The 16,591-nt window shown below is 26.1% G+C and overlaps 3 protein-coding genes across 3 annotated transcripts; all 3 read left to right on the top strand.

The window, feature by feature from the left end:
* OCT59_021223 (uncharacterized protein) lies at positions 1 to 1,581 on the top strand (the record flags this gene model as incomplete). The annotated part of the gene is made up of 2 exons (XM_066149719.1): positions 1 to 257; positions 340 to 1,581. 2 exons carry the CDS (start codon positions 1 to 3, stop codon positions 1,487 to 1,489), a joined length of 1,407 nt encoding a protein of 468 aa, XP_065990598.1. The 3' UTR covers positions 1,490 to 1,581.
* A 4,954-nt stretch (positions 1,582 to 6,535) lies between these two features.
* On the top strand, positions 6,536 to 8,146 carry OCT59_021222 (uncharacterized protein). Its single transcript, XM_066149718.1, has 2 exons — positions 6,536 to 6,831; positions 6,909 to 8,146. Exons 1-2 carry the CDS (start codon positions 6,575 to 6,577, stop codon positions 8,053 to 8,055), a joined length of 1,404 nt encoding a protein of 467 aa, XP_065990597.1. The 5' UTR covers positions 6,536 to 6,574; the 3' UTR covers positions 8,056 to 8,146.
* A 5,599-nt stretch (positions 8,147 to 13,745) lies between these two features.
* OCT59_021221 (uncharacterized protein) lies at positions 13,746 to 15,570 on the top strand (the record flags this gene model as incomplete). Its single annotated transcript, XM_066149716.1, has 6 exons — positions 13,746 to 14,213; positions 14,298 to 14,679; positions 14,925 to 15,203; positions 15,284 to 15,322; positions 15,399 to 15,449; positions 15,530 to 15,570. The coding sequence occupies 6 exons, from the start codon at positions 13,746 to 13,748 to the stop codon at positions 15,568 to 15,570; spliced, it is 1,260 nt and encodes a 419-aa protein (XP_065990596.1).
* Between the last annotated feature and the right edge of the window lie 1,021 nt (positions 15,571 to 16,591).

The raw sequence follows: 16,591 nt of genomic DNA, 5'->3' as shown, positions 1-16,591 counted from the left end.
ATGGTTGATAATAAACTTTTGTCAAAATTAACACAAAATTTACTTGAAATTTTAAATGATGACAAATATTATGATATTACAGTTGAAGTTGGTAATGACCCTGTCGTAAAAATATTTCGCGCTCATATGGTTATTTTAAATTATCGTTCCCCATATTTGCGAAGAATTTTATCAACTGATGAAAAGAAAAATGATGGAACTTTGACAAATATTAAACTACCAAGTATTTTACCTGATATTTTCCAGATAATCTTAAGGTAAAAAAAGAAAAAAAAAGAATATCTCTCATAATGCGTTATAAATATTTTTTTTTAACATTTTTCTTTATTAATATTTTAGATATATTTATGGAGGTAGACTTTCTTTGGAGGAATATGATATTTCAGATATCATTAAAGTCTTGATAGCTGCTGATGAACTAGGCCTTCAGGAATTAATCCCTTATTTAGAATCCTTTTTGATTGAAAATAAAAAACATTGGATGGAACAGAATTTTGATTTGATATATCAAACAAGTTTTGAAAACGATTCTTTTTTAGAACTTCAAAAATATTGTATTAATTTGATTTCAAAAGAACCAAATAAGATATTTAATTCACCACGTTTCACCTCGGTTCCAAAAAAACTTTTAGTTACGATTATTAAGAACGATAATCATCAAATGAGCGAAATTCAAGTTTGGGAACATGTGATTAAATGGGGATTTGCACAAAATCCAGAACTTCCTTCTGATCCTACAAGCTTTTCAAAAGATGATTTCAATACTTTAAAGAATACTTTACAGCAATGCATTCCTTTTATTAGATTCCGTAATTTAACTTCCAAAGAATTTTTGAAGAAGGTAAAACCTTACAAAAAAATCTTACCAAAGGAATTATATAATGATTTGTTAGAATATTTTTTGGATAATGATAACGAACAAATCAAAAAATCAAAACCTCATCTCGTTAAAGAGATTCAATCAAAAAATATTGATTCTAATATCATTACAAATCAACATGCCGAATTAATCTCAAGATGGATTGATAAATTAGAAACTACAGACAAGTCGACAACCTTATATGGATTCAAATTATTATATCGTGATTCTCATACTGAATTTGGATACCTTGGTTCGTTTTTTAGATATTTTAAGTGCCAAAACACTTGTAAGAATCAATTCCGCACCGTAATAATTTATAAAATAAGAGATAGTAACGAAATTCTTGGAGGATATAATCCGATTGAATGGAAATTTGATGGAAATTATGGTATTACCAATGATAGCTTTATATTTTCTTTTAAGAATAGTGATATTATTTTGAGTCGTGTAAGAAATGAAAATAATGCCATTTGCAACGGATTCACTGAGGGTCCATCATTTGGTAATGGAGATCTTCTAGCTACCAATGGATTAATTCAATGTCACAAAGAATCTTATGAAAAACCGATCAGAAATACAGATGGGTGGGATGTTATAGGAAACATTGAAATATTTCAAGTTGTATAGGATTGATTTTTAATTGATAAATAGAAAGAAAATTTTAACTGTTAAATATTGTAATAAAATCAATGTTGAAGTATTTTTTAATTAGCTACTAATATATAATTATTTCAGTTGACATGATGAATCGAGTACAATCTTATATAGTTTACATTATTATAACGTTCATTTTTTTTCAAAACTGTATTAAGCAAAAGTATTTTACGCTTAAATGTTCTTTTAGGCTTGATTCAAGATCAGTGATCAGATTGACGCTGCGGTGTTATGGCAGCACTGATTCTTATATTTTTTTTCCTAGTTATTTTCTCTCACCCTTTGGGTTGGATCAGTTGATCGGATCGATGTTATGCCACAGTAAGTGCCTTTTTCTCCGTATAAAATTATATATAAAAATTAAATAAAAAAAATTATATAAAAAAAAATAGTAAAATTATAAAGGAAAAAGAAATTAAGAAAAATTCAGTTTTTAAAAAAAAAAGAAAAATTAAAAATATTTAAAAAAAAAATTTTGGTTTCAGAAAATAACCAAACCGAAAAAAAGAATTTAAAAAAATCGGAAAAAATTGGAAAAAAAAAGATTTGAAAAAAAATTTTTGCTTAAAAAAATTGGTTTAAAAGAAAAAAACAGAAAGAAAAAATTAAAAAAAAATGAAAAAAAGAAAATATCAAATTTTTTTTTCGATTTTCGATTTAAAAAAAAAACAAATCGAAAAAAAAAATAAAATAAAACGCGATCTGCTGCAAGCCGATCGTACAAAGATGATCGGGCTGGTTCTTCCCAATTGCATCCAAGGTTATAGTCTGAACTAGTTATTTTTTGATAAGGGATATCTATCCCAAGTTATCAGTAACTAACTTTTTTTGAATTCTTTGAATTGCAGAAAATCTAATCTTGCAGAAAATTACAAAAAATTAGTGCTAACTCTAATGTAGTGCTTATATCGTTATTTTAAGATGTCATTCTCCTTATTAATTAAAAAAACTTGAATTAAAATAATGCAATGCATTAGTATTATTTTAAATATAAAAGAAAAATAATATACAGTAAAAGAAAAATTTAAGGACTTGAAGAAGAATAATTTATATATTACATGATTCGATTAATTTACTATTCAATTTTAAACCGATAATAATAGTTACTGACTAATTATATTAATTGTTTTGATACTGGTATATACTGTATATTATTCAAAATTAAGAAATTTATCAGTTTTTTTCAATGTAATTGCCTCATTTTATACGTAAGTAATATTCGATCAAATTTACAAATAGAAAGATGATATAATTATAAATTACAGTTTTCTTTTAAATGAAGATTCAGTTTTTTGTCATTTGTCAGTCTGAACAATTATTACTCTAAATTTAACTGTCACAATGACATAAATTTAATATTCTACTAATCAGAATAAACAGTTACATTTCAGTTTAATAAAATATTAAATTAAAATGAGTCATCCTTACTATCTCTTATTTGATCTATATTATGACCAATTATAGTAAAGTGCATAATATTGTCTGTAGCAAACTAATTTATCATGAAAATAAATATTATAAATAAATTGAATCAGATAGTACATAGTACTTCTTTATAGGGAATAAAACACATTGACTAAATATTACAAACAATTACTATACATTAACATTGATGTGAATAATCTTGAATCAAAAACAGTCATAGTTACACTTACAGTCATAATTACATTTAGTTACACATCATTAGACTCATATCACATGATTAGAAAATGATATAAAAGAGGACAAAATCATTTTAATTTATTTCCTATTAATTATTTATTCTCTAAGTTAATTTATTTCCTATTAATAAATTATTTATTTCTCATTTTAATTTATTTCCTATTAATTATTTATTCTCTAAGTTAATTTATTTCCTATTAATTAATTATTTATTTCTCATTTTAATTTATTTCCTATTAATTATTTATTCTCTAAGTTAATTTATTTCCTATTAATTAATTATTTATTTCTCATTTTAATTTATTTCCTATTAATTATTTATTCTCTAAGTTAATTTATTTCCTATTAATTATTTATTTATTTCTCATTAAGTTGATTTATTTCCTATTAGTTATTTATTTCTTATTAATTTATATTCCTATCTAAAAAATTTCCCTCGTTTGAAAAATTTAAAATGATCAGAAATAATAAGAAGAAATCATTTTTAAATCAAGCATGATATGAAATTCAAAGCCATTATGTATGGTGAGTATGAAGTGATGGTGCGCACTGCAGGGTTCACGATCGGGCTAGTTTCTTCCCAATTGCATCCAAGGTTACAGCCTGAACGGAATCTTACTTAGTTATATTTGTAACTAACCTTAGTTTTTGATATAGGGCACAATCAAAAGGAAATGATTGCTAAACATATTAGGGAGACCACTAATCCACTATATATGGTAAGTATGAAGTGATGGTGCGCGCTGCAGGGTTCACGATCGGGCTAGTTTCTTCCCAATTGCATCCAAGGTTACAGCCTGAACGGAATCTTACTTAGTTATATTTGTAACTAACCTTAGTTTTTTTATATAGGGTATAATCAAGAAGAAAATATATTAGAGAGGTTACTATATATGGTAAGTATGAAGTGATGGTGCGCGCTGCAGGGTTCACGATCGGGCTAGTTTCTTCCCAATTGCATCCAAGGTTACAGCCTGAACGGAATCTTACTTAGTTATTTTGTAACTAACCTTATTTTTTAATTTTATAGGGCAATGTTCAAGGAGAAAATATTTAATCACTACAATTGAAAAAAAAAACAAGGTACCGCGGTAAGAAAAGTACTGGCCCTTAAGATGTTAACGACTGATCCAACAACCGTCCTGATTCGACCTAAAATATGATTAATTTTAAAAGAGCTTATTAGGACCCAGAAATATATATACAGGGGTAGGGTACACAGATGCGTCGCCATCATAGTGAAATTAGAAAGAGTAAAGTTTTGATTTACGTACAATCTAAGAATTTTCCATCCATAGTTAGGTCATCAAAATTGCGTATTTTTTATCGAAATTTTTGTATGTAAAAAATTAGTTTGCGTATTTTTGGCCTAAATTTGGCTAATCTTATATATTTACTGTACATTAACCGCATTGTAATATTTAGTATTAATTGAAGAAATTCTAAGGGTTTAAAAAGTTAAATTTTAGAAAAATATTATTAAAAAAATGGTAAATTAGAATAAATTCTATTTTTTCACATTAGTATTTGGTTTTATAAATAATATAGAAGTCATGATAAAATAATTAATAACTTAATGTCTGAAATTTTATTTGCGTATTTTTGCAGGATTTTCAATATCAGGTGTCAATTATGCGTACTACTCATATAAAAAGTCTCTGCGTACAGCTCATAGTAAAAAAAATTTTCGCCACCTGACCCTTATATATATATTTCTGGGTCCTAGCTTATTTGTAGCTTTTAAAAAGTGTTCATTGAAACGAATAAAAATATTTATCATATTATACACATTATTTACTCTATTTGAGAAATTTTTCTAAAATATTAATCTTTAGACTCAAGCGTCAATCCAATAATCTAAACCATTGATTTCAATGATTGACAGTAAACTTTTACCAAAATTATCAAAAAAATTTTCTCGAAATTCTAAGTGGTGAGAAATACTATGATATTACTATTGAAGTTGGTAATGATTATGACGTATAAGTGTTTCGTGCTCATATGGTCGTTCTCCTTATTTGAAAAAGACTTTTATCAACTATAATAATGGAATTTTATACTAAATAGGTCCCCGAAATATATATGTAGTGTAGGTTGATTTGCGTCGCATAGAGAAATTTACGGGGTATTGATTTGCGTACAACCTGATGATTTTTTAGCCACGTATTTTTAACAGGTTTTTTGTTTAAGGGTTTATTTTGCGTATTTTTAGTAATTTGGCTGATCATATATATATATATTTCATTGAGATAAATATAAATAAATACAGTATAAATAACTATTGGTGCAAAAAAACTTTATTTAGTACAAAAAAATTTGTAATGCTCGTGCATTTAATAAATACATTTATATAAAAGGCAAGATGGTGCCCCAAAAGAAAATAATTATGTGACATATAAAGTTATTAAATTTTTTTAAAATTTTTAAAAAATTATTCTTCGACAAACGTTAAGTTTGATCAGAAAACAATAGTTAAATCACATGATGATCGGTTTATCAGTTATCCAAAGTAAGGAGGTAATTTTGCGTACTGAACTTATAGAAAACCCTTGCGTACAGCTATTAGCAAAAAGTTCGAAGGTCATATCTGATATTACCTTTTTATATATATTTCGGGGTCCTTACTGAATTACTAAATATTTTACCCGAAATATTTCAAATAATCTTAAGGTAAATTATTGTCCGGAGCGAAGCGAAGGACAATAATGAAATAATAAATCGATCACGTGAATTTCTCTGTCCGCCACGTGATCGTCACCGCAAATTTTAGTTTTTCGAGTATACTGTATATATATGACCTGACATTATTATTGTTATCATTTTTAATAAATATGTTTCTAATTTTATTATTATTATTTTATTTAGATACATCTGTAGAGGAAGACTTTCATTGAAAGAATATGACCTTTCAGACATTATTAAATTTTACTTAATCTTCAAGAATTAATTCCTTATTTGGAATACTTTTTGATTTAAAGCGATAAAAACTGGATGGAACACAGAATTTTGGTTTGATATATCAAACAAGCATTATAACTGATTCTTTAGAACTTCAAAAATATTATACTTATTTAATTTCCAAAGAACCGAATAAGATTTTAAGATTTTTGAGTCACCAAATTTCTCTTCGATTACAAAGAAGTTTTTAGTCACGCTCATTTAGGATAATAATCTTTCAAATGAAAGGGATTCAGTGACAAGGACAAATTTGCATTTTTTCTATTTGCTGCTTCGTGTACTTATTGAACGCCGAACGTACCAAAATTAGTTAATCTTGAACATGATGTCAATGAAAGCGATCTGCAATGATCTTCAAGCTGTTATAAATAAGGTTTGTAGTTTAGGTTTTTTTTTTTCGAGAATTCACACTCTCATTTATCTTATTTTAAAATTATAATGATTGATAATAAACTTTTGTCAAAATTAACACAAAATTTACTTGAAATTTTAAATGATGACGAATATTATGATATTACAGTTGAAGTTGGTAATGACCCTGTCGTAAAAATATTTCGTGCTCATATGGTTATTTTAAATTATCGTTCCCCATATTTGCGAAGAATTTTATCAACTAATGAAAAGAAAAATGATGGGACTTTGACAAATATTAAACTACCAAGTATTTTACCTGATACTTTCCAGATAATCTTAAGGTAATAAAAAAAAAAGAATATCTCTCATCATGCGTTATAAATATTTTTTTTTACAAATTTTTTTTATTATTATTTAGGTATATTTATGGAGGTAGACTTTCTTTGGAGGAATATGATATTTCAGATATCATTAAAATCTTGATAGCTGCTAATGAACTAGGTCTTCAGGAATTAATCCCTTATTTAGAATCCTTTTTGATTGAAAATAAAAAACATTGGATGGAACAGAATTTTGATTTGATATATCGAACAAGTTTTGAAAACGATTCTTTTTTAGAACTTCAAAAATATTGTATTAATTTGATTTCAAAAGAACCAAATAAGATATTTAATTCACCACGTTTCACTTCGGTTCCAAAAAAACTTTTAGTTACGATTATTAAGAACGATAATCATCAAATGAGCGAAATCCAAGTTTGGGAACATGTGATTAAATGGGGACTTGCACAAAATCCAGAACTTCCTTCTGATCCTACCAGCTTTTCAAAAGATGATTTCAATACTTTAAAGAGTACCTTACAGCAATGCATTCCTTTTATTAGATTCCGTAATTTAACTTCCAAAGAATTTTTGAAAAAAGTAAAACCTTATAAAAAAATTTTACCAAAAGAATTATATGATAATTTACTAGAATATTTTTTGGATAATAATAATGACGACACTCCAATTAAAAAATCAGAACCTCGTACCGTTGGAGAGATTAAATCAAAAAATATTGATTCTAATATCATTACAAATCAACATGCCGAATTAATCTCAAAATGGATTGATAAATTAGAAACTACAGACAAGTCGACAACCTCATATGAATTCAAATTATTGTATCGTGATTTTCGTGTATATGGGTCGTTCACAGGATATCAAAATTGCCAAAAAGCTTGTAAGAATCAATTCCGCACTGTAACAATTTATAAAATGAGTGATAGTAACGAAATTCTTGGAGGATATAATCCAATTGAATGGAAATTTGATGGGAGTTATGGTATTACCAATGATAGTTTTATATTTTCTTTTAAGAATAGTGATGTTATTTTAAGTCGTGTAAGAAATGAAAATAATGCTATTTGTAACGGAAGCACTGTGGCTCCATCATTTGGTAATGGAGATCTTCGAGCTATCAATGGATCAATAATTCAATGTCACAAAAAATCTTATGAAAAACCGATCAGAAACACAGATAAGCGTGATGCTATAAGAGAAATTGAAATATTTCAAGTTGTATAGGATTGATTTTCATAATTTACTCTAAAAATGCCTATGATTTGAATAAAAATAAAGTATTTACTTTTTTTTGGATTTTAATTGATAAATAGAAAAAAATTTTTAGCTATCAAATAATATTGTATTTTAGCTTATTATAAAATCAATATTGAAGCATTTTGTTGTATTATTATTTCAGTTGACAAGATGAATTGAGTACAATCTTATATGGTTTACATTATTATAACGTTCATTTTTTTCGAAACTGTATTAAGCAAAAGTATTTTACGCTTAAATAATAATGGCAATAAAATTAAAATATGTTATATAAATTCTATATTGTGTTTTTTTTTATTCAATTACTCAATTTATTGTCAGTGATCAGATTGACGCTGCGGTGTTAGGTAGCACTGATTCTTATATTTTTTTCCCTAATTATTGTCTCTCACCCTTTGGGGTTGGATCAGTTGATCGGATCGATGCTATACCACAGTAAGTGCCTTTTTCTCCGTATAAAATTATATATAAATTAAATAAAAAAAATTATATAAAAAAAAATAGTAAAATTATAAAGGAAAAAGAAATCAAGAAAAATTCAGTTTTAAAAAAAAAAGAAAAATTAAAAATATTTAAAAAAAAAATTTTGGTTTCAGAAAATAACCAAACCGAAAAAAGAATTTAAAAAAATCGGAAAAAATTGAAAAAAAAAAAATTGAAAAAAAAAATTAAAAAAAAATGAAAAAAAGAAAATATCAAATTTTTTTTTCGATTTTCGATTTTTTAAAAAAAACAAATCGAAAAAAAAAATAAAATATGATCTGCTGCAGTCGATCGTACAAAGACGATCGGGCTGGTTTCTTCCCAATTGCATCCAAGGTTATAGTCTGAACAGAGTATAAATAGTTATTTTTTGTTAAGGGATATCTATCCAACTTTTTTTAAATTCTTTGAATTGCAGAAAATCTAATCTTGCAGAAAATTAAGAAATTAGTGATAATCCTAATGTAGTGCTTATATAGTTATTTTAAGATATCATTCTCCTTATTTACTAAAAAAACTTGAATTAAAATAATGCAATGCATTAGTATTATTTTAAATATAAAAGAAAAAATAAGATAAAAGAAAAAATTTAAGGACTTGAAGAAGAATAATTTATAGATTACATGATTCGATTTTTTTACTATTCAATTTTAAACCGATAATAATACTTACCGGCTAACTAATTATATTAATTGTTTTGATACTGGTATATACTGTATATTGTTCAAAATTAAGAAATTTATCATTTTTTTTCATGTAATTACCTCATTTTTATACATAGGTAATATTCTAATTACTCGGTCAAGTTCACATTATATAATTATAAATTACAGTTTTCAATGAGGTTGTCATTTGTCAGTCTGAACAATTATTACTCTAAATTTAACTGTCACAATGACATAAATTTAATATTCTACTGATCAGAATAAACAGTTACATTTCAGTTTAATAAAAATATTAAATTAAAATGAGTCATCCTTACTATCTCTTATTTGATCTATATTATGACAAATTATAGTAAAGTGCATATTATTGTCTGTAGCAAACTAATTTATCATGAAAATAAATATGCTTATAAATAAAATGAATCAGATAGTACATAGTACTTCTTTATAGGGAATAAAACACATTGACTAAATATTACAAACAATTACTATACATTAAGCTAGCAGTTATGACACATTGATGTGAATAATCTTGAATCAAAAACAGTCATAGTTACACTTACAGTCATAATTACATTTAGTTACACATCATTAGACTCATATCACATGATTAGAAAATGATATAAAAGAGGACAAAATCTGATAGTTTCATTTTAATTTATTTCCTATTAATTATTTATTTATTTCTCATTAAGTTGATTTATTTCCTATTAGTTATTTATTTCTTATTAATTTATATTCCTATCTAAAAAATTTCCCTCGTTTGAAAAATTTAAAATGATCAGAAATAATAAGAAGAAATCATTTTTAAATCAAGCATGATATGAAATTAAAACCATTATGTATGGTGAGTATGAAGTGATGGTGCGCACTGCAGGGTTCACGATCGGGCTAGTTTCTTCCCAATTGCATCCAAGGTTACAGCCTGAACGGAATCTTACTTAGTTATATTTGTAACTAACCTTAGTTTTTTGATATAGGGTATAATCAAAAAGAAAAGATTGCTAAACATATTAGGGAGACCACTAATCCACTATATATGGTAAGTATGAAGTGATGGTGCGCGCTGCAGGGTTCACGATCGGGCTAGTTTCTTCCCAATTGCATCCAAGGTTACAGCCTGAACGGAATCTTACTTAGTTATATTTGTAACTAACCTTAATTTTTTGATATAGGGTATAATCGATTGCTAAACATTTTAGGGAGACCACTAATCCATTATATATGGTAAGTATGAAGTGATGGTGCGCGCTGCAGGGTTCACGATCGGGCTAGTTTCTTCCCAATTGCATCCAAGGTTACAGCCTGAACGGAATCTTACTTAGTTATATTTGTAACTAACCTTAGTTTTTTGATATAGGGTATAATCGATTGCTAAACATATTAGGGAGACCACTAATCCATTATATATGGTAAGTATGAAGTGATGGTGCGCGCTGCAGGGTTCACGATCGGGCTAGTTTCTTCCCAATTGCATCCAAGGTTACAGCCTGAACGGAATCTTACTTAGTTATTTTCTGTAACTAACCTTATTTTTTAAATTTATAGGGCATGTCCAAGAAGAAAAATATTTAACGAGCTTGTTTGTAGCTTTAAAAAGTGTTCATGATACATAAAGAAATTTTAGTTTTATTTTTGATGTTATGAAATAACTCATTCATATATAAACATTTAAAAATACATTAAATAAAAACTGAGATAAATTTGTTTTAATTGTGAATTTAATAAAATTTGCCGAAAATCATTATAAACTACTTTTCTTTAAATTTAAGACATTATTATATTTAAATATATAAATATAAATAAATATATGTATATATTGAATTCTAGCTTTGTAAAATATTTACACGGAATACATGAAAATAACTTCATATATTAATCCAAAATATTAGTTATAAAATTGATTTATGAATATTAAATATATGAACTTATAGCAAAACAAATAATACACGACTAGTTATTAATGGATCTGAATTGTCCTAATATGGTCCGGATCCGATTCGGGTTCGGTTCTGTGGATTAATACTAGTTATATTGATTGGAAAAACTTTTTTCCCTCATAAATTTAGACATATTAATGCTGAAAATTGAAATTAGGTAACGAATAACGAAGTACAGTGCGTTATCATTATACTCAGCAGCTTTTAGATTATTGTTTCTCATTGTATTTTAACCAAATAAAAAAATGTCTTTCAAATAAGCGAAATTGAAAATTTTGAGAATGTGTGATTAAATGGGAACTCGCTCAAAATCCAGAACTTCCATCTGATCTTGTAAACTTTTCAAAAGATGATTTTAATACTTTAAAGAATACCTTACGAAAATGCGTTCCTTTATTAAATTTTATAGTTTTGACTAAAAAATTTTTAAAGAAAGTATTACCTTATAAAAAAATTTTGCCAAAGGAGTTATAAAAAAGTTTATAAATTATTTTTTGGATAATGATGATGAATGTGAACTAACCAAAAAATCGGAATTTCATACTGTTGAAGACAACTTCATATATTATATCGTGATTCTCATGATGAGTCTGGTGGAATGTATCATAGACTCAATAAATTTCGTGAAATTTGTATAGGTTAATTCCACACCGACGTAACAATTATTAAATTGAAATTCTCGGAGAGTACAGTATAATCCGATTGAATGGAAATTTGATGGTAATTATGGCATAACTAATGATAGTTTTATATTTTCTTTTAGTGATGATAGTATTAGAAATTATGTATTAAGTCGTTTAAAAAATGAAAAGAAAGCTATATTTAATGATCTTGATAGTATTCCATCATTTGGTCATGGAAATATTGAAATTATCAACGGATCATTAATTTGTTGTAATAAGAGTTCTTATGAAAAACCTATCAGAATAGTCAATGATTACTCAATTTTAAAAGTTTTCGAAGTATTTCAAATTGTTCAAATTGCGTAGGATTCATAAAACAATGTTTTAAATTAAGAACGACAAAATGTTTGTTAGAGTAAATTATGAAAAATATAATATTTAATTATTAAATAGTAAAAATTCTGATCGCTAAATGTATGAGGCATTTTATTTTAAATTATTATGTATAACGCATTATTAATAGATAAATATGTATATTTTCGAAACTAACCTTCATATTATGCAAAAATAATTTAATCTCAAAAAATTAAGGGTTTGATTAAGTCACAGAGTATATTATTTCAACCGACAATAATAATTGTTTTTTAATTTACTTCAATATAAAAAAAAATAATTTTGAGAACTTTTTTTCAAAGAAAGACGATTTAAATTAAAAGAATACGATAATAAACTTGATGAACTTCTTTTATCAATTAAGTATCCATTTAATTTAAATTTAAATTCAAAACTTTTACAAACAATTGATAAGTTATAAGATGGATTATCACAAATATAATGAAACTTTTCAACTGTAAATCCATCATGAGTACAAGTAGAATTAGGTGAATTGAAATTTTTTCTGATTGTTTAGATATTAATATCGTGCAAATATTTTGGAGATCCAAAAAAAAAATCATTTTCGAAGCTCGTTTGATATATCAGATTAATTTTTGTTTCATCCATCTTGTTTAAATATGATTGTAAATGATGAATTAGTTTTTGAAGACTTAGTTCACTGGCAGCAACTAAGATTTTTAAATATTAAAGGTATCATATTCTATCAAAGGAAGTCTTTCACTATAAATATACCTAAATAAAAGAAAAACGTTGGTAAAAATTTTAATTATTTTATATAAATTTCGGTTAAATGTTTGGTAATTTAATAATGTGTAAAGTTCATCGTTTTTCTTTTTAAAAGTTGACAAAATTCTTCTCAAATAAGGAGATCGATATTTTAAAATAACCATATGAGCATGAAATATTTACGTCAGGGTTATTGCCAACTTCAATTGTAGCATCATAATATTCTCTTCTTCGCTTAAAATTTCAAGTAAATTTATTATAATCGTAAATAAAAGAAAAAAAATTTATTCAGTGATCGCCGCTTATTGGCCAACGCACCTCCCCTGATTATGGTGATTATGGCTGGTGAACCGGGTCCGATTGATCAACATGATTTTAATCATCCGGACTGCCTCCATGGAAAATTAGTATAGCCATGAAACAATTGAAACATTACATTGAAACAACTAATTTTATTCATCACAGGTGGCACACACACCCCGCTCTTTTTTTATTATTATTGTGTAACGTCACATTTTTTCATCATATGCATAATCAGATATTGTCGTATATACATGTTGCCGAAGCTCGGTAATTTCGGAATAATTTCAGGATTCGGCCATGTTTTCGGCAAGTTTCGGCAACAAGTATATTGTCGTAGCTGTCGTAGCTCATTAATATATGCAGTGCGTCTTATAGAATTCTTGCAAAAACTTCTAGGAATTGTGTATAGAATTCAAAAAAAGAATTCCTTTGTTTTAAAAAATTAAATTTAAAAGTATATATTAGACAGCAGTTTTCCTCGTCTCAAATTAATGAGCTAAATTTTCCCCTTTATAAAAAACATGGAACAACCAATTAATTACAAACATAAAATATCATCAAATAATACACCTTTGATTCAACCAACACAAATCACTGTTAATTCAAAATACAAAAAAAGGAAATGTATCGAATGTAATAAAAGAAAAAAAACTTTGGATGAAAATCATCAGATATGTCATGTTTGTTACCGAATAAAGAAGTTGTATAAGTACGGCCCAAGTGGAAATAAAGTTATTGATGATTTTGTCAGATATACACAAATTAATCTTGTTAATAAAAAGGGAGAAATGGAATTTGTTCCTTATGAACAATTCATTAATATAGAATTTATCGCTGAAGGAGGTTTTAGTAAGATTTATAAAGCTAATTGGAAAGATGGTCCGATTGAGAGTTATAGTAATAAAAATATTGTTCGTATCGTTAATTATAAAGTTGTTCTCAAAAAGATTAATGATTCTAAGAACATCACATCCAAGAAGCTTAACGAGGTACAGTACAAATTATACTCTTGAATAACCAATAAATCTTATAATTTATGAGATAAACAAACTAATAGGTTTTCTTTACTTTAGCTCAAGATATATTATGATCTTTCTTCAAAACTTAAAGTCAAAAATGGTTATTATGTTAGCAAATATTTTGGAATTACTCAAGATCCTAATTCTAAAGATATCATGTTTATCATGCCATATTATAATTCAGGTGATTTGATACGTTACATCACTAAAGATTTTTATAATATTAGCTGGAAAACAAAGCTATTGAAATTAAGAAATATAGCAAATGGAATTGTTCAAATACACAATGTAAATATTGTCCACAGGGATTTTCACAGTGGAAATATCTTTCTTAATGAGTATGCTAATTATGATAGTTTTACTAATAATGTAACAATAGGTGATCTTGGTATAAGTAAATCTGCAACTGAATCTGGAGATGATAATGAAAATTATGGTATTATTCCTTATATGGCTCCAGAGATTTTTCAAAGACAAAAATATGATAAACCTTCCGATATATACAGTATAGTTTTAGAATGATTATGTGGGAGTTAATGACAGGTAGAAGACTTTTTTGGGATCGAAATCATGATACAGAACTTATTATTGATATTTGGGATGGTTTACGACCACCAATTGTAACAAATGCACCTGAAGGTTATATTGAATTAATGAAAGAATGTTGGCATTCTGTTCCAGATAAAAGACCAACAGCTACTATTATAAGAGAAAGAATTGATGAAATTAGTATAAAGGAAATTGAAAATCGCAGAAATAATAATCCAACTGAAGTAATAAAATCGTCAAATATTGGACCTGTAATAATAAATAATCCAGGTGCTATTTATAAGAGTAGGCCTATAAGTGGCATGATTAATTCTGCAATGTCTTTATGGTGTTCAAGAAGTCAATCTATTAATTTAGAAAAAGTCAAAAGAAGGTTTGAGGATGATTTAGTCGAAGATATTAATAATGATGGTATGATATTTGACAATTGAAAAAAAAATTAAATTGAAAATCAATATTTATTAATTTTTTTTTTTAAAAAATACATTTAGGTCAAAATACTAAACGTAAAAAGTTATATGAAAATAAAGGTAATTACTTTATTTCAACAATATATTATTTTTCATAATTCTGATTTCATAATAATATCATAATTATATTTTTTAGATTACATTACAAAAGAAAACGAATTAGATATTGATACGAATTTTAATAATGGTATGCAAATATACTTTTTATATATGAATGTTAACTTTTAGTTTATATTAATAAACCTAATTTCTTTAACTTAAATTTAGAATATATTACCGAAGAAATTGAATTTGATATTAATATCTAAATTATCAAAATCTTTTATTTTTATAAAAACTATTTAACTAGAAAATAAAACTTATAAAAATGTATCGTAAAAATGTATTAATGAAAATTTTTGACGATTATTGAATTTCTGCCAGTTCAAACAAAAGTTTTACTTTTTACTTAAATTATAGAGCTAAACAAATGTTAAGTTAACAAATTTTTTATTTATATTTTAATAGGTTTAAGTTTATTGAATAAACTAAACATTTCACATAATTTATACTTTAATAGTATTATATATATTTAAAATTTTTAAATGGTCATAACTACGTATTACGTATAGTCACGCTAAGATAATTTGAAGTATTAGGACAAGCTTTATTAAGTCTTTTAGAATCATTTAAATTGAATCACAGGAATACGTAGGTATTAAATTTTAAAATTATACTTTTTCGTTCGAATTTAATCAGTTAATTCTATTGACTATCAGTGTTTCTCACTGTATGATACGCGTTATAAATAGGGATAGAATCGGTTTAAAATGAATCGACTCGATTCTAGAACCGAGCCTAAATTTATTCTGGATCTCCTGGGTTTAAACCTACTTTTAGCCATAAAACCGTTCCGAATTGGAGCCGATGTGGAACCGAATTAGAACCGACGAACCGATTTTATGTTGAACATGTGCAAAATATTGAAAACCGAACACACAAAAAAAAAATTAAAAACGTTTTATTATAAAAGTTTCGTATGTGAGAAAAAATTGGGCTTAGAATTTTGCGTCAAATGACCAACGAATGACGATTAAAACTGCGCCATATTACTTCATCGTCCGGTGGGACTAGAATCCTTTTCCAATAATTTTTTCGAACAAAATAAATATAGTGATCATTCGATTTCATGCATTTCATGCATAACAATATATAAAGTTCTTTTATTATATTTGATGCATCAAGATTTTATAGAAAATTAAAATTTCCATTAAAAACTTCTAGAAATTTTATGTGAAATTCGTAAAAGAACATTTTTTAACAATTATATTTTAATAAAGGCATCAATAA

The sequence above is a fragment of the Rhizophagus irregularis genome, chromosome 3, assembly GCF_026210795.1.
Source record: "Rhizophagus irregularis chromosome 3, complete sequence".
Classification (NCBI taxonomy): domain Eukaryota; kingdom Fungi; phylum Glomeromycota; class Glomeromycetes; order Glomerales; family Glomeraceae; genus Rhizophagus; species Rhizophagus irregularis.
The sequence above is the reverse complement of the archived record's forward strand: the minus strand, read 5'-3'. Positions and strand labels throughout refer to the sequence as shown.

Bases quoted from the DNA above. Each gene is read 5' to 3' on its own strand.
- OCT59_021222 (XM_066149718.1), top strand. From the start codon at position 6,575: ATGATTGATAATAAACTTTTGTCAAAATTAACACAAAATTTACTTGAA. The intron at 6,832-6,908 runs GTAATAAAAAAA...ATTATTATTTAG, and splicing joins ACTTTCCAGATAATCTTAAG to GTATATTTATGGAGGTAGAC.